This window comes from Lissotriton helveticus, chromosome 7, assembly GCF_964261635.1.
Source record: "Lissotriton helveticus chromosome 7, aLisHel1.1, whole genome shotgun sequence".
In the NCBI taxonomy this organism is placed as follows: domain Eukaryota; kingdom Metazoa; phylum Chordata; class Amphibia; order Caudata; family Salamandridae; genus Lissotriton; species Lissotriton helveticus.
Genome location: NC_136068.1, coordinates 13681860 through 13704752, shown reverse-complemented (window position 1 = coordinate 13704752; position 22893 = coordinate 13681860). Strand labels below are relative to the sequence as shown.

Sequence of the window (22893 nt, the reverse complement as noted above, 5' to 3'; positions counted from 1 at the left end):
GAGGAAGGGGATGATTTGTCTGAAATTGAATCAAATGTGTTACCTGACCAACTTCTGGGTGAACCTTCTGAGTTTGAGGACGAACTATACTTCCTGGACCTGGTATGCCAGTGGTACCCCCATAGAACTTATAAAATGTTCTCGTTGAATATAGTTCTGTCTTTGCATAAACACATAAAAAAAATATAGCCAAAGGAACATTACTTTTTTTGTGTCAGATTTATGCTGCCACACATTTCTTTTATTAGTCACATATATATTGCCAGATTGCAGTCTGACCAGTGTTCATTGAAGAAGCTTCCACAGTTCCTTCATGTTACCGGGGACAATGCCTGACCCATTGCATGCTTATTGCCTAATGACTATCCTTTTTTGCTTCACTTAGTACTAGAACGGGTGCCCCATAAATCATTTATTATGCGCAGGACTGCCTGCCAATACCAGATTTCAATGTGTTGCCTGTATCATAGATGACTGAATACCCAATACCTGAAGTTCCCATGCTTATGTTTGATTGGATGAGGTAACTTCAACTATTGCAATCGTGAGTGACTGATTGCATGAGTGATAATTTAAGTTAGTTGTTGATTCATTTGGTGACAGACACTCAGGGAGGGTATGTGTTGAACTGTAAAATGGGAATTTTCTTGAGAAGAATATTGATTAGCATTGTTTGAGACTTGAGCGGGGAGCGCCTATTTTGTTTCCCTGTAGGTGATGATCAGCCCTCTCACACTTAGTCAGGTTTAATTAATTGCAGGGGTTTTCTCCTTTTTTCTGGTTCTTTTGTGTGAACATTGGAGTGTATCGAGGGGAAGCATCCTTATTTCTCCTCATTATTTTATCTTTCCACAGGAGCTGCATTCTGCAGCGCACATAGAAAGAGAACATGTCTTGATGCCTTAATTTTGTGCAGGAATTTATAATTTCCTGCACAAAAACGACCCTGTCTGTACTGCAGGCAGTATTTGGCAAGGGTGCCTGCGTTGGTGCTAGCAGCACACCGTGCACCAGTGCAAGGGGAGAGCAGGAATGATCCATATCTTTGTAAATAGTGCGTATTTCCGCTCTCTCCCTTTCATGCAGCGCAGAAGCGTTGCTTGGTGCGCTGCAGTTCGTGAAAGTTTAGTGAATTTGCCCTACAAGTGGTAAGAACCTACAGACCGGTCACTCTGTTCCAGAGACCCTCGGATCTCCAAACCCACAGATTTATTGATCTAGTCCAGTGAGGCGGCTTCTAGGAGGGAATTAATGAGATGTAGACCGCTGTTATTGTGAGGCGTCTTACATAGTAGGTGTGGCCACTTCTGTGACCCGACAGCTGACTTGAGAGTCACCCCCTTGTTTGTGACCAGAAGTAAAGGTTGATCGGGTTTATATCCTGAAGCATTTGTAATGGACATTAGGGGTCTCGGGGTCAGTGATGCTGCCCAGGTTTGGGGAGAAAGATCCGCGTGCCAGCGGATGGTAGACTGGTCCAGGTTACTGAGTTAACAGCTAGTAGGGTGAATAGACAAGACCCTTGTTTACATCACACACTAGAGACTGTTCAAGGTTAATGAGTTAACAATGAGTAGGTTGAAAAGACAAGACCCTTGTTTACATCACACTCTGGAGACTTGTCAAGGTTACTGAGTTAACAAGGAGTAGGGTGATGAGACAAGACACATGTTTACATCACACTCTGGAGACTGGTCAAGGTTACTGAGTAAACAGCGAGTAGGGTGAAGAGACAAGACCCCTGTTTACATCACACTCTGGAGACTGGTCAAGGTTAGTGAGTTGAAAAGGAGTAGGGTGAAGAGACAAGGCATGTGTTTACATCACACTCTAGAGACTGGTCAAGGTTACTGAGTTAACAAGGAGTAGGGTGAAGAGACAAGACACTTGTTTACATCACACTCTGGAGACTGGTCAAGGTTACTGAGTAAACAGCGAGTAGGGTGAAGAGACAAGACCCTTGTTTACATCACACTCTGGAGACTGGTCAAGGTTAGTGAGTTGACAACGAGTAGGATGAAGAGACAAGACACGTGTTTACATCACACTCTAGAGACTGGTCAAGGTTACTGAGTTAACAACAAGTAGGGTGATGAGACAAGGCACGTGTTTACATCACACTCTGGAGACTTGTCAAGGTTACTGAGTTAACAAGGAGTAGGGTGATGAGACAAGACACATGTTTACATCACACTCTGGAGACTGGTCAAGGTTACTGAGTTAACAAGGAGTAGGGTAAAAAGACAAGGCATGTGTTTACATCACACTCTGGAGACTGGTCAAGCTTACAGAGTTAACAGTGAGAAGGGTGAAGATATAAGACCCTTGTTTACATCACACTGTCTGTGAGAGCGGGACATAGGCTGAGTTTATGGGAGCTTGATTAAACAGTTTTTTTAGATTTTGTATTATATGGTAATCAGGGCATTGGATCATGGAATTAACTAGGGGAATAACTATGTATATTTTATCAGTAGAATGTAGAATGAGTTTGGATAATTGCGTATTTATTAAAAATAATTTGTATAGGACTTCAAGGACATTGTAGCTCTGCGCTGATATTGTAATGCTTTTGTGTAATCTATTCCTCTAGTTACAGTCAACTTTGTCTGGTGTCTCTTGTTGTTGAGATTCAGCTGCAACACCTCTAATGTTATTTCGCTGCTGTGTTTTCTTTCAGCCTGGGTGACGTCAGTCTGGGTGATGTCATTGTTCCAGTGCACAGCGGCGCAGCTGTCAATCACTCCAGATGTGGTGACCGCGGTGGTGGGAGACACCGTCACCCTGTCTGTGCAGCACGATGAAAGTTTTGAATATGTTACCTGGTACAGGGATGGAAGGACATGCGCCTATGGCATCATCATCGATCTCGTTGGCAGACATCCTCCTTTCTATGGTCATCAATACACCGGCCGAGAGGCAATGCACCCGGATGGGTCTCTGTGGATCACAGATGTGAAGACGGATCACACCGGAAACTACACCGTGAAAATGAACCTGTCCCCGGGGGGGCTACAGACGGCCACAGCACAGCTCAGAGTGCACGGTAAGGTCGGTCACAACTGTCCGGTCATTGCCACCATGTGAGAAGTTGGCCTGGCATAAACTTACCACTATACTAGTGGGCACCTTGCACCAGTCCAAATGACCCATATTGATGGTAAGTTTAAAGACAACCTATATAGAAAGCTATACTAGTGGTAGCTGTGGAGAGCAGCCTTCAGGCTAATTCTTGAAGGAATGTAAAGCAGCTTGTTTTACCAGTCCATAATCTCATGAATGATCAAATGAAAGGAGAACCACACCAGGTATATATATATATATATAAAATATATGTATTTATTCTAAACACACCCCTCTAGTCTCTCTCTGAGGCTTGAGACAAAAGTAAAATACAATTACTTAATTAGCACATAGTAATTTAGCACAGTATACGGTTTGCCCTAGGGGCCTCACAAACCATATACTAAGAAAGTGGTATAAGCACCACTGTGAACATAGAGACAAGGCCTAGGGCCTGTAGAACTGCTGGGCCAACCAGGAACCACCCAAGGTAGGGACACAGGAGACCCACGGGGGACGTGTGCAGTGTCTAAACGCAGCCGCGAATCATCATTGACTACTATGTAGAAAATCAAGATTAGATTTTTAAAGAATAAGGATACTTAGGAGTGGACTAGGCACAAACCCCTTCAGCACTGGACACTTTGAGAGTCAAGACCCACGGGAGCACTGAAGTACTCGTGTTACCTCACCCAGGGAAGCCGGGTGCATAGGTGTCTTTTCGAGTTGGGTTTCGTTGTCGTTTCCTATGGAGAGCTGCAAAGAAGTGCTGCAGGCGACCAGATGAAATGTGCCCAGATGGATACCTGCATTGTCTAGATCAAGTTTACATGGACACCGGACAGCATTCCAAAAATAAATAACTTAATTAACTATAATAGTTTAGTTAATGTTGAGCCAAGTTAAGCTCAGCGCCAAGAAACCTATCCGGTGAACGTTGCGCTTTACAAATATTTTTTAACATAACATAACATAACAGGGTCTGCCTGGGTAAGAGGCCAGTCTTTTGTTCAGTGAACTAACACAGCCATGTCAGGAAGAGCACTTCACAGTGGGAGCTGACTTGGTGGGCAACAGAGCTAGGACTCACCCCCCCCATATCACTCAAGTCAAGAACCTAAAGATCGTCATCAACAGCAAACTTAACATGACCACCCACGTCAACGTCGTCACCACCTCATACTTCCATACCTAGAAAATGCTGAGGAAGATTTCAAATGGCTCCCGATCAACACCCTGAAAACCAACATGTATGTCTTTGTCACAAGCAAGCAGTTCTATGGGAACGCCCTCCACGACAGGCTCAACAAAAAACTCACCAGAAGGTTGCAGACTATTCAGAACTTGGTGGCCAGAATCACCTTCAACCTCCTGCACCACATTTATATCACACCACACCTGAAGGAGCTCAACTGGCTCCCCATACATGAACAAGCACAATTCAAACTCCTCACTCACACTTTCAAAATGCTAAATAATACTGCCTCAATTCAATTCCATTCAATTAAAGGAATTTATTAAGAGCATGGCTAACCAATAGGCTTCCCAGCACTGGTAGGTCTTCCAGGGTCTCTATCGTAGTCTTAAATAAATAGATGCAGTAGTTTCCTGAAACTGAGTAGGTTGTTGTTCAGCCTAGGGATTAGGGGTAGGTATTCCTCAGCTAATGGACTAGGTATTCAAACAAACGTCCACCACTCCTGGCTTTCTTCACCTTAGGAATGGGGTGTAGACTCAAGTTACTAGATTTTAGCTTGCTTTTGGGTTGGTGTGGGCAGACCAGTTGGTGAAGAATGCATGTCACCTGTATGTACCTCGCACAGTGGACCGTGCAAAGCCCTTTGAAATGAATCCTCTTTTGTATCAGTAGCTGGAATAATATGGGTAGTGCAGAAGAGGCAGTCTGATATTTAGGGATACTCAACAGGATCAAACCTGCTGAATTTTAGATTACCTGAAATGTTTGAATAACTGAAAGTGGACTTCCTAGGCCAAGGGAAAATGCCAGGCTTTGAACAACCACTCTCAGAAAGGATGCTGGTAGCCAACTGGGCATCTTCCTGAGGGCTCGCGAAAGGCCAAAACAGATTTACATTATCTGTACTTCTCCACAAAAAAATTCTTTGTTCAAGTGGTGACTTCAAAGGAACTATTTCAAGTGCACAACGCTCCATTTCAACCCAGGCATGGCTTGGCAGTTCGGGCTGGACTGTTCCCATGAGGCACAGGGTCAGACTGATTTGCATATGGCCATGTCTGAACTGGGGTGGCAGAGTGGGCTAAAGAACGGTGATGGATTAAACCCAGATCTTTTGACTGGGTGTGAGTGTTTGATTGGTTCAGATGCTCCGTCCATCACCACCCCCTTTTGTACCGCTTTGTTCGCCATAAGTTGGCAGGGTATGCTCAGACGTGAGTCCCTTGCTCACTTTTCCACTGGATTCAAGCAAGCCTGGCTGAAGACGGCTGTAATGCCAGAAACCGGTCCTAGGAATTTGACATCAATATACACATTTACAATATATACAATGACATACAGACTTTACAATCAATATGCATACCAATGCTCAATACAACAAGACATTAGACATTGCCTTGATCCTGGACATACATATAAGCTCATTCATGCTTGTAAATTGTTTTGTAGGTGTGAACAATTATACTGGGGACACACAGTGAATACATACGACTGGGTCCCCCCCCCCCCTTAGGGTAAGCGTTTCTGCCCTCCAATGAGATTAATTCTATCCTAAATCTAGTGCAACAGTCTCAATTTGTATTCTCCTTCTTTTAGGGTCATCAATAACCCTTGGTTGTCCCGTTTTTAGTCCTGATGAAGACTCGCATGGCCCAGGTCTAACCAACCCACAGGCCCCAAGACTAGTCGAAACGTCAACGCCCTTGTTATTTTCTAACCTGGATCATATTTTCGCCATACAATGTGCAAATAGGAAATTAACACTGTGTGTTTCTTTGCGAATATTTTGAAAAATGTGTACATAATTAATTCTTGTGGCCAGGTTTGTGAGTACGGTGAAGTGTTCAACCGTTCTTTTGTATAGCACTATTGTAAATAATTTTATGTCACTACTGTCTTGAACCTTTCTTATTCCCAATCACATGACACTGTCCCAATTCACCCTCCTTTCTCTTTTTGCACGCCTTCTTGGGGCAACCTACATTTTTCAAGCAATTTTATAAATTGTGATTTATCGCATTCAATCTAGATACAATGAATTAAAATTGTTTCTGGTTTTTCCATTGGTGCTTTTGCAATCCTTTCCTTTGACTGGTGCATTTATTACCTAGAGCTGATCTGCTGGACATGCTCTGAAATGTTTTCTGAATAACGACTATTTTTTTTAATGATTTCTGTGTATTTGAAGGAATAGGTCAAGGACCACTGTTTTCAATATCGGATTACATTCAAAGCAGTGCATATATACTTTCAGCATACCTCATGAAAACCCCGTACATGGAAAAGTAACACTTCTCGTGAAGCCAACAGGAAAACCCATATAAGGCACAATTGATTGATTCGAAACTCAGCTCAAACTATTTCGGGGGTAGGTCAGTAAAGGTGCCTCCCTTTCATTCTCGTGCACTGGAGTACAGGCTTGGCGTCTGCAAGAATGTGCTCATCCCAAAAGAAAGGCAGATGTGACCTTGAGTTTCCTAAGTTAGAATCAATGGTCCGTTCATAGTCCAGGCCGACCTCTCAGGCTCTCTCTACACAGTAGCAGGTCACTTGTTTTCCTAGCAAGAGCAAGAGGTACAGGGAAATGAAACCAACATGGCGTTTGGTCAGTCAAGGCTCGATTCCTAATGTATGCATGGTTTAAGTATATTCACTAGGGTTTTTTTTCCTAAGGCGGTATGCTAATATATTGGATACATTAGGCCAACATTATACAATATCGATTTATATTTCTTCACATCAGTATGCAGATGAATCAAGATGTAACACCCTGTCACACCCAGCCCCTCCTCTGTTGTGGCTGTCTGGAAGGTATGCATCAAGTGTAGCTGTCACCCAGCCCTAGATGTGAATTGGAGTCAGGCTGCAAAGGTCGGGCTGCAAAGCAAAAAACCTATAAGCACAAAGGAATGTCCACTTTCTAACAGTAAAAAGAATAATACATAATAATTATCCACATTTGTAAAGCGCACAATCACCCGTAAGGGTCTCTAGTCACTGGGGGCCGTCGGGAAGATTAAGCAAGCTATTGCCCAGAGTCACATGGTGCTGGGCTAATCTGCTGCAGGTGCCAGGGATCAAACCGTGATCCCCAGATTCTGGAGCCAGTCGCCCTAGCCACAGCGCCACATCTCTTCCCAATTGATGGACTGAACGCTGAAAGATGTCAAACATTCACCCCCAGTACAGAGATCTGGACCTATATTCATAATTTCTTTGTTTTCTCACCACTTCGTTCCAGTTTTGACCCTGCTCTCCATGTAAACAATTTAGCCCAAACAGCCAAGCCAGGTCCTCCGTGGACTGGAAACAAGCATCATTTGAACGGGTGAGGAGTATCAACCCTCATCAGCCTGTAGAACATGGAAAACTTCTCAGGGGTCTCACTGATACACCTGGTCCTTTTAAACAAACAAAGAAGAGATTGGCACAGAAGCTGTAATATAAAATACATATTTTATTAACATCAGATGAGGGAGACTACGTCACACAGAACCCTCAGGAACTGTATGAGACATTCTAAGGAGTACAGAAAACAGGGGCCTTATATATGCTTAGGTTACATTAGTCAGCATAAAACCAAGGGGAGGTCCTGGCACATGTAAGCATGCAAAATGACTAATATGGGTATATAAAATTTGCTTGCTCAACAAAGTGGGAGGAGAGTCATTTCTCCTTACATCAGCAAGAATAGCCTGACAGTTATATACTAGGAGCAGGTTCATTCTACTAGCTAGTCCTCTCTGAGCATGTGCAAGGCTCTGGAAGAGGGAAACAGCACATGGCGAGTACATGGGTAACTAAAATGGCTGCTAAGTACAAAATGGCTTTCAGCTCATACTAACAGATCCCTGCAATCTTCAACAGATAGTCCTTTTAGCATGAGCTAAAGACATTCCTATGATCCAGTAGGAACACAGACAATATTTGCACATTAATTTTAATAAATGTATCAATATCCTAATTCATTGCTAGGTGGGTATTTTTTATTCTAAACATTTCATTAAGCGGGTATATATAAGGTATAAGCAGGAGTACAAAGGGAACGGAGCATTGGGTCATAATTAACAGGAGAGAGTAATGACTATTATCACAAACAGAATTATCATAATTTTTCTTTTTTGTTTTGTTTTCACCCTTAAGCAAAAAGCAAACCCTAGAACCGTCTAGTAAAACATTTTCAGAGCTCCTATGCATTTCAGTAACCATCCATTTCAAGTTCAGAATAGCCAACAGTACATCGCTAATAAAAACATTTTCAATTGACTTTTCCATTTTCCTTTCATGAGGGCTAGAACATTAATTTCATACATTCAAGAAAAGGGCAAAGTCACATTTTTCAATTGCTCAGAAAAACTTTTTTTCATGCAGAATGAACAAAACTACTGCAAATATTAAAGCATCTAAACAGATTATTACAAAAACAATCCTGGTTCCGAGGGACCAGGAGGACCACACAGGGCCATAGGAATTAGGACGAAGAGCTGCAAAGGGCTGCTCCTCCTCAAAAATGGGACGTCCCAAGGGGTACATTATTGACGAAAAAAAGAAGTCCTTGGTGAAATTGAAGCCGCTGTACAGCCAAGACAGAGGGGAGTCTTCTGCCTGTGTCCGTTTGAGCCTAACAGGCAGGCTCTTGTTGTTTCCACGGTGGAGCTGCTCAACACGCAACTCAAGAATCGCGGCCCAGTGTCAAGGGAAAAGTCTCTTCTTTCAGGATAGGGCAGTCACCCACCAGGGCAAATGCTCTCAGCGATCCTGTCCAGTGTCTCAGGCAGTGCATCAGTTTCCTTCACTTCAATCTAACAGGCACCAGAGACACAGCACCTGTACCCTAAACTCAAGTCCTTCCCTAACTCCTATATTGCTCTGCTGGTGCACTGCTCATTCGTTGGGGCCACACATTGCATCCAGAGTGCAAAGGCAGCCCTTGACCAACAAACAAAGGTGCAAACTTGCATTCACTTTGGGACCTGGATTCCGAGGCCTGATGCTAGGATCTCTGAAGCAACCCTTGTCTCAAAAGAGGTCACCTCAAGCAAAGCCTCCTCGATGTTCTGGTAGGTCTATGACTCTCAGCTGGGCATCAAAAACGTGATCCACAATCTCTTCTTTCTGATTTGTGACCCCGTCTTTAGCTCAAGACTGTGGCAGGGGTACACAATTAATGCCAGGGCTTCCGCCTTCACTGAGGTCCTAGTTGCCAGCAACGCCTGTGCTGGTTACCTTCACTTTGGCTTCAAGCTGGACTGGTGCTGATTCCCCAAGCTGAATCTGATGTCCGGGCCCCTCTGGCAATGGTTGTAAGGCAGCAAATATCTATTGGTGGACAGAACAAAAGGTCTTTAGACAAGTCACAGAAATAATCTATCAACAGAGAGGATGGTCTCAGAATACTTCCTAGTCTTGGGACACCCCATATATTAGCAAGGCACCCAATAACCACTTTATTTATCTATGTGAGTAAAAAAAAAAAAACAGCCTGGACCTATTGGCAAGTATAAAAGGAACTCTTTGGTGAACTGACAAGAGTAATGCATCACCCAATCCCAAGTAGCCAAGGAAGTCTGTGTTCATTTACTAAATTCTGAAGAAAAGAGAAAAACAACACAGACATACCCCAACTCCTTACATTGGTGTATTCCTGTGTACTAATCTGAAAACCCTCAAGAAAAAAGACAATGTTCTACACTTTTACTCATAGATTTGAAACTACTTGTACAGGACTGCAGACACTTCTAAAATGATTTCTCGTAATAAAACCACCTACATTGTATGCTTAGGGCCATGCTCTCATGTTATAGGTGCAACAGGAAAATCTAAAACTACTAATTTAACAGGGATTACATTTTCTCCAGCAGAACATGTTATGACAAACAAACTCCTATAAACCAATATATCTTCAAAAATGTTTGCTATGGATCACATGGGCATTTTCCCTGCGTTCTACTTTTCATGATCCAAACTATGCAACATCAGCTCTAATAAGGACTGTCAGTTTATTTACACAGACTAGCTAATAAAAACTAGCAACGCCCTTGCAAAACTATGTAGCATGAGAATAACATACAATAATGGTGTCATCACCTACGAATTTTAGAACAAAACTACCCACATCTAGTTCCCCTTAAAGGTCAAATAAGGGAACATCAATCTAGACTACTCATTCTTTCATACTTTGATCAAACAGGATGGGCAGTAACATAACATATATACTTTATTCATTTTATTAATGCTAACAGTGTTTAAAACAGAATTACTGAATAGCTAATTAAATGTCTCATTGCTATTTCACTGACAGCTCAGACAGGCTAAAACAAATTGAGAAAAAGAGAGAGAAAACATAAATTTGCCTACCCTTAATTTGTAGAGGAGTCAGCCTCCTTCCCCCAGTTTGACAGTAGGAAACCTGAAACAGGTTTCACTTCTGTCAACGGTATCAACCCCTATTTGTAACAACTGGGCATAAACAAACTCTGAGGAGGTAAATAGCACATTTGAGAGAACTAAAGAACATGAATAACCAACCACCAATCCCTTTAGCAAGTTTACTAGTTGTAACATGAGGGCACATGAATTCAAACTAAATTTCATTGCCTCAGCTTTTGTACAGTAATCTTCAAACTAAATGCACCAGTGCTGTACATATGGCAAAGCTAACTGTTAATCAAAGTTCACATATACCATTATATTGCCGTTTATTCATATGTGTGCCCTGCGCTGCCATCTTGTCTTTCAAAAAGTTTCAGAGGTCAAAATGTCAAAGCAAACCTTGCTGTGAGCCCGCTAGGCTTCTAAATGTAGAACTCAACCTTTAACCCATTAGCAGCTGTCCCATTTTGTGTGCAAGGGTTTCCATGCGGTTCTCCTAATTCAAAGTCACCCTAGAGACAGAGAGCTGGAAAGCAGACCTATTCCCCTGTTTGCCAGTTCAGAGGTAAGAGAATAACTTCTGCAGTTTTTTATATTTATTTTCAATTATAAGCAGTGTGCGGTATACTTTTTTAGCAGTATGGAGGTCAGCTGTTTGTGTTAAACTTTAATGTGTGCATTTACTGAACCCTGAGGCAGTTTAAAAGCTGCTCTGAATGGCAGAATTTCTTTTAAATAGTGAATCTTACCCAATTTCGACTTTGATATTTGGGGTCAGGGGCGGCTGGTGACATTTGAAAGTGGTGAGGTGTAATCTAATTTGCATATTGCACCGCAGCGAGCGAGCGCAGCCAGCGAGCCCAAACCACCTTGCATCCATCCATACATCATTCATGCATCCACCCATCCATCCATCCACCCGCCCACCCATCCTGCATCCATACATCATTCATTCATGCATCCACCCATCCATCCACCCATCCATCCTGCATCCATCCTGCATCCATAATTCATTCATGCATCCACCCATCCATCCATCCTGCATCCATCATTCATTCATTCATCCACCATTCATTCATGCATCCACCCATCCATCCATCCATCCACCCATCCATCCACTCATCCTGCATCCATCATTAATTCATGCATCCACCCATCCATCCATCCACCCACCCATCCTGCATCCATACATCATTCATTCATGCATCCACCCATCCATCCACCAATCCATCCTCCCATCAATCCACCCATCCATCCATCCTGCATCCATGCATCCACCCATCCATCCATCCTGCATCCATCATTAATTCATGCATCCACCCATCCACCCATCCACCCATCCTGCATCCATCCTGCATCCATCATTCATTCATGCATCCACCCATCCATCCATCCATCCACCCATCCATCCACCCTTCATTCATGCATCCGCCCATCCATCCATCCCAATCCATCCATCCACCCATCCATCCACCCATCCTGCATCCTTCCTGCATCCATCATTCATTTATGCATCTACCCATCCATCCAACAATCATTAATGCACCCACCATCCATCATTCATGTATTTTTATGACCATATAACTTGCACACAGCTTGTGAGTGTTCAATATCAGTCTTGAACCTTGTACTTCAGCACCAATGATACATGATTAATATTAATTGTTTTTAAAACATGCATTTATTCGACACCAATTTCACACCTTAGTCAGAACATCATTTGTATTTGTTTTTTAAAACATCTATTTATTTAACATCAAAGTCATGTTTAAATTTTTATGGCTCGATAAGAGGCTCGAACCTGGTTTCACAGCACCAAAGTCGGCCGCGCTAACCGTCAGACCACATCCTCTCCCCTTTGGTCTCGCCCTGCAGTTTTGATGGTACATATTCACACCAAAGTCATGTATACATTTCTACAACTACACACCAAAATGGGAATCCCCGCTTTCTCCCATGCGAGCTCATTTGGTAATGCGCTGATAGTCACTAAAGAGGGCAGCGTCTGATGCTGCTTGGGAGGCAGAAGCAAACCCCCCTCCCCTTCCCCACACACACACACACACACACACACACAATCTCAATACATCCTGCTATGCACATGCTGCCCCGTAAGCAGATGTGGTACCCAGGCACACTCGAAGCAACCAAGTACCTCGTTGTCAAAGACTTAACAGACACAGGCATGAACCACTTGTCCCCAACCAGTAGCAGAAAAAAGGCTTGCCCTCCAGCTTACAATTCAGCACTGCAGCAATTCTTAACTTACGGACATCCAGTGAGCAGACAGTGGTCACGCTTGAAATGGAAAGTGCACATGATGTGCTACTCTGGACCCGACCGTTCTGGATTGCAATGCATCACAATAGCAGCCCTAAACATGATCATGGTTGCTGTGCGCGTCAAGGCCAAAAACGGGTAAAAAATACCAGAGGCTCACATTTTGGGTTATTCAGAGTAGGAGGTGCACACTTGCAGAGCCATGTAGGGAACCTTCCCTTGAACTGGATTTTAGGAATTGGTCTTAAAGAGTACATTTTCAAAAAAGATTTCTGCGCGAATTCATGCCGAGATAGGAGAAAGTACTGCTGACGTATGTCTTCATATCTTTTGTGCAAAGGGGCACTTGCCGCTACGGAAATTATTTCATGATCCACACTGTGTCACAGTGTGACATATGTACTTAATGTATGTTACGGTAGCGGATGGCGCAAAGTCACACAATGATTGGCCTGCACATGGACCACTGGACCAGCCAATCCTGGCGCTGCATGCTAGGATTGGCTAGGGGGGCACCATGACTGCTCGCCCAGTAGCCCTTTAAAACCCCGGGGACTGCGGCCCGCCATCTGGTCCTCTCTCTAAGGGGGACTTCAGCAGGGAAACTATTTGCGCATGCTCGGGCTAGTTTCTGGCCAAACATTCACTTGCGCAGTACTGCTGCAGCTGAGTGGACTGTCACTCAAGCTGCAGCAGGCCCAGCCCCCTCCCCCCCCCTGCGCACTCCGGAAAAGTCGGGTGTCTCCCGGATTCCCGGCCGGCGGGTAGCGCGATCATGCTATATTTTTATTTTTACTTCAGTGACGACGTGACGGCGCGGTGGGTCCATGGGGCTTAGTGGGGCTACGCCCCTACGCCCCAATGGACGCACCGTGCCTGTTTGGGGTACTTAAAAATGAATATCCTACAATGTTTTGGCATAATAGTCATCCCCTGAATGTTCCCTACACATTCCAGAGATGGGGCATCAGAAATATATAATATATACCCTTATAAAAATGAGTTTTGTACGCCTGGGTAAAAAGACATTTCACATGTAAGTTTCCTCATTATGCTGTACAACACTGCTTAAATTTAATTTGAATGCTATGAGATCACAGTATGATTATTAAGCTTTATAAAGATTAAAAATGAATTTAATGCACATCTTTGTTAATAATTTTTTTCATATAATTTTTTTTTTTTAATTAAACCAATCATTTTGATAATTCCACATATGAAAAGCAAGCTTCATCCCTTGCCTATCATATTTAGACACATTCATTCATAAGCCTAAGCACAGAAGCCTAACATGAAACATGAAAACGTTTGCGCCACTTTTTAAAGGACAATCTTTATTTAACGTCGGAACCACGGTTGCGCTTATGTAAAAAGGCTTTAAGAAAGGAAATTCTTACGGTCAATTTTTCCCTGTTATCCAAAATATTAAAACTGTTTTTTTGTAACTTTTTTAAAGCATGCAAGCCTCTATACCAGTTTGACACTGACTTAAAATCCTAGCTGAGTCAGCATCCCTTTCTCTCCGTGGCCTACAGTCAAAAAGACAGCTGCTTCTCAGTGACAGTTAAAACACAGCTGTTGGAAAGCTTCTTTTTTAGTGTCGAAATGTAGACATGGTGACAGTCTATTTAAAACGGAGGCATTTCAATGCATATATAGTGTCTTACTCCGTCAATTTAATAGTAACATGTAGCTATTTAGTAAATGTTATATAATTTAATTCTGGATTTTTATTTAATATTAATTAAATCACATTTTGCATAACAGAATGATGACAGCAAAAAAAAACATACACAAACACATTGAGCTCATTCCAGACATGTACAGAAGGGGGACATACACTCAGAACACACAATACAGCACGCTTAAGGCTAGCCATTCTTACACAAAGAGTGCCATCGCTATTTACTCACACAAGTACCACCAATGTGAAACCACACACCACATAGACATTTAAACACATGATTAACCCACAGATCAACACTTAGGACAGAAACAAAGGACAGCCCACAGACTGTACTTAAACCAAACCATTAGTAAATACTAGTTGTAAGTCATATTTACAAGAAGAGCTTCTCAATAGTAGCCCAAAAGACTGCACAAAACAGTCCAACAGACTGTTCCATTTTCAAGAAGCCAAAGTACACTCAATTCACTTGCTTTGCCTGGCAGAATACCAAAAATCGCTCTGCATCATTACTAAGTGCACAGAGCATGATCCTTGTACATATTTTAATTCCATGGGGTACTGAGTGCCCAAGGAAGAAATATTTTATTTTATATCTAAACCTATTTAGGTATCCCCTCTAAGGGAGCCGGCTAATTCAATTCACATCACATTATGGTACGTTCAAAAAGCAACACATTCTTTGATGTGTGCTTGAAACAGGCATGCCAAAAATATTGTAAAATATACAATACCATACGCAAAGTAGCACTTAATTCATGTGCAATTCAAATTTTATAAAAAGTAGAGAAAAGTCTCCTCATTACCTACCTACACAAATTGCAATTTATATATTTCCATATTCCAAATATTGGCCAATTTGCAAAACAAATCACATGTCGGCGACCTTTCCAAAGCACAAATCTCCAAAGCACAAATATCTTAAAGCACAAATCTGTAATCTCTCACTGAAATCTCCAAAGCACAAATCTCCAACCTCTCACTGCCAAGTTCTGAATGACCTAACAGTCGTTTTTAGAATACTCACGCCAAAAAGGTTCTCAGTCAGGACTGGTAAACATGTGGAGGATTAATATCTGGAAGACCAGAAATATACTGGGCCACAGAGACAGAGAAGAATCCCCAGAATCTCTGTGCACAGAGTACCTCCTTAGTAGAGTCCTGTCCTGTCCTCCTCAGTAGATTCCTGTCTCCTGTCAAGATCACTCCCTTGAATAGCCACTTCTCTGATGAGGTCCACGTTGGTGTGCCATTTGTAGAACATAGAAACCTTCTCAGGGGTCTCACTGATACACCTGGTCCTTTTAAACCACCAAAGAAGAGATTGGCACAGAAGCTGTAATACAAAATAAATATTTTATTAACCTCAGATGAAGGAGACTATGTCACACAGTACCCTCAGGAACTGTAGGAGGCATTCTAAGGAGTACAGAAAACAGGGGCCTTATATATGCTTAGGTTACATAGTCAGCATAAAACCAAGGAGAGGTCCTGTCACATGTAAGCATGCAAAATGACTAATATGGGTATACAAAATTTGCTTGCTCAACAAAGTGGGAGGAGAGTCATTCTCCTTACATCAGCAAGAATAACCTGACAGTTATGTACTAGGAGCTGGTGCATTCTACTAGCTAGGCCTGTGCAAGGCTCTGGAAGAGGGAAACAGCACATGGTGAGCACATGGCTAACTAAATGGCTGCCAAGTACAAAATGGCTTTCACCTCATGCTAACAGATCCCTGCAATCTTCAACAAGTCGGGCTAGCTTGAATCTGGTGGCATAGCGAGCACAGATCCCACGTCTGGGCATACCCTTCCCACTTAGCGGGACAAATGCAAAAAGAACTGATAATGGACGGAATGCTGAATAAATAAACATTCACCGCAAGGCACACATCTGGGTTAAGTCCATCGGTTTTTTTGCTCGACACACTATTCCTGTTTAGACCCAACCATATGCAAATCATTCTTGATCCTTATGCCCATTGGAGCAGTCCAGCCTGAACTGCCAGGTAAGGTCCTCCCCGTGTCCATACGTGGCTCATGGCACCCCTAGATTCAAGCTAGCCTGATTGATGAGAAGGGAAACCCCAAATCTGGTGCAAGTGTGCTTGTTTCCGTTCTACGGAGGACCTGACTTAGTAGTTCGGGCTAGACTGTTCTCACGGGGAGCAGGTTCAAGACTGATTTACATATGTCTGGTTCCAAATGGAGGTGAAGTGGTGAGGAAACTACAATAGATCAAATGCAGATCTGTGACTCGGGGTGAGTGTTTGAAATATTTCAACACTCTGTCCATCGTGGGTGTCTTGCTTGCTGCACCACTGCATTCAAGCTATCCTGGCTGTAATACCCCAGAACTGGTCCCAGGAAGCTTGGTTACGTTTGAGGTAGGACCTTGTTTGGCAGTGTGTGCTGGACTGTTCCCATGGGGAGCAGGGTCAAGACTGATTTGTCTATGGCTGGGAATAAACTGGGGTGACAGAGCAGGTGAAATAACAATTGATTGAACTCAGATCTGTGACTGGGTTGAGTGTTTGAAAGTTTCAACACTCCGTCCATCATTTTATTTTGTGATGTTGCTATGTGTGTCCCGATGGCCTCAATTTAACCCCTTGTGTGCTTACGACAAGACCAGGTTGTCATGAGTCAAAGTTGAGCTTTGCTCATGATGGCCTGGTCTCGTCATAACGCTGCCGCTCCGCCCGCGTGCGGTTAATTCCCCGCCTGTGCGGGAGAAATAATGAGTGGGCGGGGTCGTGACGAGACCAGGCCGTCATGAGCACAGCTCCACCGTAACTCAGGACGGCCTGGTCACTTCACGAGCACCGCAGAGCCGTGCTCACCCCCCGCACCATTTGGACATTTCCCCCGAAGGGAAGGGGTTAAGGCCATTGTGCCACCAGTGAGTCACTTTTTTGCAACTCTCCAGCAGCACAGTTTGCCTGCCCAAATTAACAGGGCCACGTAAAGTCACCCTGCATGATAAGGGCATTCCATGGGTGTTGCTGTGGGTGTTCCCATATAGCATCTATAAACCTGACACATTCCCAGATCTACAAAGTGTTGTAATGCTGGGAATGCGCCAGAATACTACTCCTTTGAGGAGTGGCTCAAAAGGAGAAATACTTGTATTCCTCCTCCTTTTTTTCCTCTTTCTATGTGTGCTGCATTCTGAAGCACTCATAGAAAGAGGAAACTAACATAAATGATTGTCTTTGTACAGGAAGGTGTCCTTTCCTGCCCAAAAACAATCATCTCGCAATGCAGGCACCCTTGCAAAATGAAGCAAGGGTGCCTGCACTGGCACATGGCAGCCTTTTCTTCACCATCATTGGGTAATGCACACAGATGCATCGTAGTGTTGCCAATCCTACACATCCATGTGCTTTTAAAAGGATGCCACTCAGCACAGGAAAGTAGCTTGCGACGCTGCACCATTTTTTTGTAAAAGAGGAGGCTATTTGATAAGGGTGGACCCTTTGCTTTCTTTGCCAATGGATTCAAGCAAACCTGGCTGAAGAGAAGTGATACCACAAAACCAGTTCCAGGATGCTTGTTTTCGGCCCAAGGAGGACCTGGCATGGCATTTCAGGCTGGACGGTTCCCTTAGGAGCAGGGTCAAGACTGATTTGCATATGGCTGGGTCCAAACTGGGGTAATGTGGCAATCAAAATACCTATGGATTGAACCCAGATCGGTGATTGAGGGCAAGGGTGACTATTTGAAACGTTTCAACACTCCACCCACCATTTTATTTTGTGATGTTGCTATGTGGGTCCTAAGTGGCTAATGGTATGCCCAGACTTGGGTCCATTGCTCGCTGCACCACTGGATTCAAGATAGCATGGCTGGAGAGAGATTATATCCCAAAACGGATCCCAGGATGCTTATTTCCAGTACAGGGAGGATCTGACTTGGCAGTTCAGGCTGGACTGCTCCCATGATGAGCAGGGTCAAGATTAATTGAAAGCTCTTTGAAAGCAAAATGCCGTTACATCCATTTGACCTTCCTGGTTGTGGGGATATATAGGACTTGTAGTTTCACCAAGAACCCGACGAACCCAGAGCCAAAAACTGAGTAGCAACTTGCAATGGTATTTTATTATTTACCGGGTATAGAGCACGTATTCTTGGAAAATGTATACATGGAAAAATCGGTATGAAAGAAACCTAGGTCTTTCTGAATTGGGTACAAATTATAGAGTTTAGAAACAGTATATATTTGCACATTTTCAAAATTGGGAATACTCATACTAGCATGAGAATTATTGGTCATTTTTCAAAATGATTTTTTTTTTACACAATGTCTTTCATTGGGAAGGGAGAAATGCATGAAAACTCAATAGGTAATAACAGTTGATTTACAAATCTGAATTACCCTAAGTCTCCCGATAAAAACGGTACCTCACTTGTGTGGGTCGGCCTTGTGCCTGCGACAGGAAACGGCGCAAAAGCAATGTGGTCACACCTCAATTTTGCAGTTAAAAACTGACCCTCTTATGGCAAAGTGCCTAGCTGTAGTTTTTGCACCCTAGCTCTGCCGGCGCCTAGGGAAACCTAGCACACCTATACATTTTTGAAAACTAGACACCCAGGGAAATTCAGGGTGGGGTGACTCGACTGCCTCCCACCAGGTTCTGTTACCCGGAATCCCTTGCAAACCTAAAACATTGGGGAAACAAATGCATTTCCATCACATTTCTGTGGTGGAAAGTTCTGGAATCTGCGTGGATCAACAAATTTCCACCCACCCCGAGTTCCCCAAAGTCTTATGAGAAAAATGGTACCTCACTTGCCTGGGTGTGCCTAGTGCCTGCGACAGGAAACGGCGCAAAACGCAACGTGGTCGCACCTCAATTTCGCAGTCAAAACTGGCCCTTTTTTGGCAAAGTGCCTACCTGTAGTTTTTGAACCCTAGCTCTGCCGGCACCTAGGGAAACCTAGCAAACCTATACATTTTTGAAAACTAGATACCCAGGAGAATTTAGGATGGGGTGACTCAACTGCTTCCCACCAGGTTCTGTTACCCAGAATCCCTTGCAAAGCTAATAATTGGGGAAAAAATGCATTTTCCTCACATTTCTGTGGTGGAAAGTTCTGGAATCTGCGTGGATCAACAAATTTCCACCCACCCAGCGTTCCCCCAGGTCTCCTGAAAAAGATGGTACCCCACTTGCCTGGGTCTGCCTAGTGCCTTCGACAGGAAACAGTGCAAAACGCAACGTGGTCGCACCTCAATTTCGCAGTGAAAACTGGCCCTTTTTTGGCAAAGTGTGTACCTTTTGTTTTTGAACCCTAGCTCTGCTGGCACCTAGGAAAACAGAGCAAACCTATACATTTTTGAAAACTAGACTCCCAGGGGAATTCAGTATGGGGTGACTCAACTGCCAGCCACCAGGTTCGGTTACCCAGAATCCCTTGCAAAGCTAAAAAATTGACCAAAAAACACATTTTCCTCACATTTCTGTGGTGGAAAGTTCTGGAATCTGCGTGGATCACCACATTTCTACCCACCCAGCGTTTCCCCAGGTCTCCCCAAAAAAATGGTACCTCACTTGCCTGGGTCTGCCTAGTGCCTGCGACAGGAAACAGCGCAAAACGCAACGTGGTCGCACCTCAATTTCGCAGTGAAAACTGGCCCTTTTTTGGCAAAGTGCCTACCTTTCGTTTTTGTACCCAAGCTCTGCCGGCACCTAGGGAAACCTAGCAAACCTATACATTTTTGAAAACTAGACACCCAGGGAAATTCAGGATGGGGTGACTTAACTGCCTCCCACCAGGTTCTGTTACCCAGAATCCCTTACAAAGCTAAAAATATTGACAAAAAAAATGCATTTTCCTCACATTTCTGTGGTGGAAAGTTCTGGAATCTGCGTGGATCAACAATTTCCACCCACCCAGTGTTCCCCCAGGTCTCCCGAAAAAAATGGTACCTCACTTGCCTGGGTCTACATAGTGCCTGCGACAAGAAACAGCGCAAAACACAATGTGGTCGCACCTCAATTTCGCAGTGAAAACTGGCCCTTTTTTGGCAAGGTGCCTACCTTTCGTTTTTGAACCCTAGCTCTGCCGGCACCTAGGGAAACCTAGCAAACCTATACATTTTTAAAAACTAGACAGCCAGGGAAATTCAGGATGGGGTGACTCAACTGACTCCCAACAGGTTCTGTTACCCAGAATGCCTTGCAAAGCTAAACAATTGACAAAAAAAACGCATTTTCCTCACATTTCTGTGGTGGAAAGTTCTGGAATCTGCGTGGATCAATAAATTTCCACCCACCAAGCGTTCCCCCAGGTCCCCCGAAAAAAAATGGTACCTCACTTGCCTGGGTCTGCCTAGTGCCTGCGACAGGAAACAGCGCAAAACGCAATGTGGTCGCACCTCAATTTCGCAGTGAAAACGCCCTTTTTGGCAAAGTGCCTACCTTTCGTTTTTGAACCCTAGCTCTGCCGGCACCTAGGGAAACCTAGCAAACCTATACATTTTTGAAAGCTAGACACCCAGGTAAATTCAGCATGGGGTGACTCAACTTCCTCCCACCAGGTTCTGTTACCCAGAATCCCTCGCAAAGCAAAATAATTGACAAAAAAACGCATTTTCCTCACATTTCTGTAGTGGAAAGTTCTGGAATCTGCGTGGATCAACACATTTGCACCCACCCAGCTCTCCCCTAGGTGTCCCAATAAAAATGGTACCTCACTTGCGTGGGTAGGCATAGTGGCTGCACAAGGAAAAGGCCCAAATCGTACGGTGGAGACTTAAAAATAACCTATAGCAAAACTACCTTATTTTTGGGGGGCACCTGAGTTTTTGGCCCGGGGCTCGGCGGCAAACTTGGGAAATTACCAAACCCAAACAGTTCTGAAAACTAGACACCCGGGGGAGTCCAGGGAGGTATGGCATGCGTGGGTCCCTCAACGTATTCCTACCCAGAATTCCCTGCAAACCTTAAAATTAGGTTAAAAAAAACACTTTTCCATACATTTTTGCGTGGGATCTCCGTGCCGGCACAAATGTCCTACCACCCAGCGTTCCCCTTGCTCTCCCGAGTAAAATGATACCTCACTTTTGTGGGTGTCCAAAGCAGAACAGGCTAAAAATGTATTTTTAAGAAATTGTAGCGTTCGGGATTGACAAATAAAGCACAGAGAATTCTACTGTTTTGGGGTCATCCTAGTCACAGGCCTTTGGCCCACCCACACAAGTGAGGTATCATTTTACTCGGGAGAACAAGGGGAACGCTTGGTGGTAGGACATTTGTGCCGGCATGGAGATCCCACCCAAAATGTATGGAAACGTGTTTTTTTTACCTAACTTTAAGGTTTGCAGGAAATTCTGGAACATTGACTCACAGCTCGTGAGCTGTAAAGCCACGACAAGGCACCAACCTCTTTACAGGCCATTCATACACCTTTCATACATGTGACACATACAAAACATTCACACCGCCAGCCGCGGACCCATCACATTACTACACTCCCACCAGCAGACAACGCCAATCAAGGGTCCATCACTTTCACACGTCCACATTCCTGACACAGCAACTACACAAACTCATGGATTGCATGGAGTGGCACTCAGCTAGCACTGTGTGTAGTAACCAGCATTAAGTCACTTCCCACACACCGCCAGCCGAGCTCCAGTCCACGCACACCACTAGCCAAGCACCAGACCACACGCACCACCAGTCAAGCACCAGACCACGCACACCGCCAGCCAAGCACCAGTCCACACACACACAGCCAGGAAAGCACCAGTCCACAGACACCTCCAACCAAGCACCAGTCCAGGCACACCACCAGCCAAGCACCAATCCAAACACACCACCAGGCAAGCGCAAGACCACGCACACCGCCAACCAAACACCAGACCACGCACACTGCCAGCCAAGCACCAGTCCCCACACACCGCCAGGACAGCACCACTCCACACACACCGCTAGCCAAGCACCAGTCCAAGCACACCACCAGCCAAGCACCAATCCAAACACACCACCAGGCAAGGGCAAGACCACGCACACCACCAACCAAACACCAGACCACACACACCACCAGCCAAGCACCAGTCCACACACACCACCAGCCAAGCACCAGTCCACACACACCACCAGACAAGCGCCACTCCACACACACTGCCAGCCAAGCACCAATCTCAATACACCACCAGGCAAGCGCAAGACCACGCACACCACCAACCAAGCACCAGACCACGCACACCGCCAGCCAAGCAACAGTCCACAGACACCGCCAGCCAAGCACCAGTCCACAGACACCGCCAGCCAAGCGCCAAA

General features: G+C 44.3%; 1 protein-coding gene across 1 annotated transcript in view; it reads left to right on the top strand.

The window, feature by feature from the left end:
• LOC144767825 (uncharacterized) overlaps positions 1-22893 on the top strand; it is a 173574-nt gene that overhangs the window by 33052 nt on the left and 117629 nt on the right. Inside the window, exon 3 of the mRNA XM_078651201.1 lies at positions 2681-3046. Coding sequence (XP_078507327.1) covers positions 2681-3046 — 366 coding nt within the window. The remainder of the gene's footprint in view (positions 1-2680; positions 3047-22893) is intronic.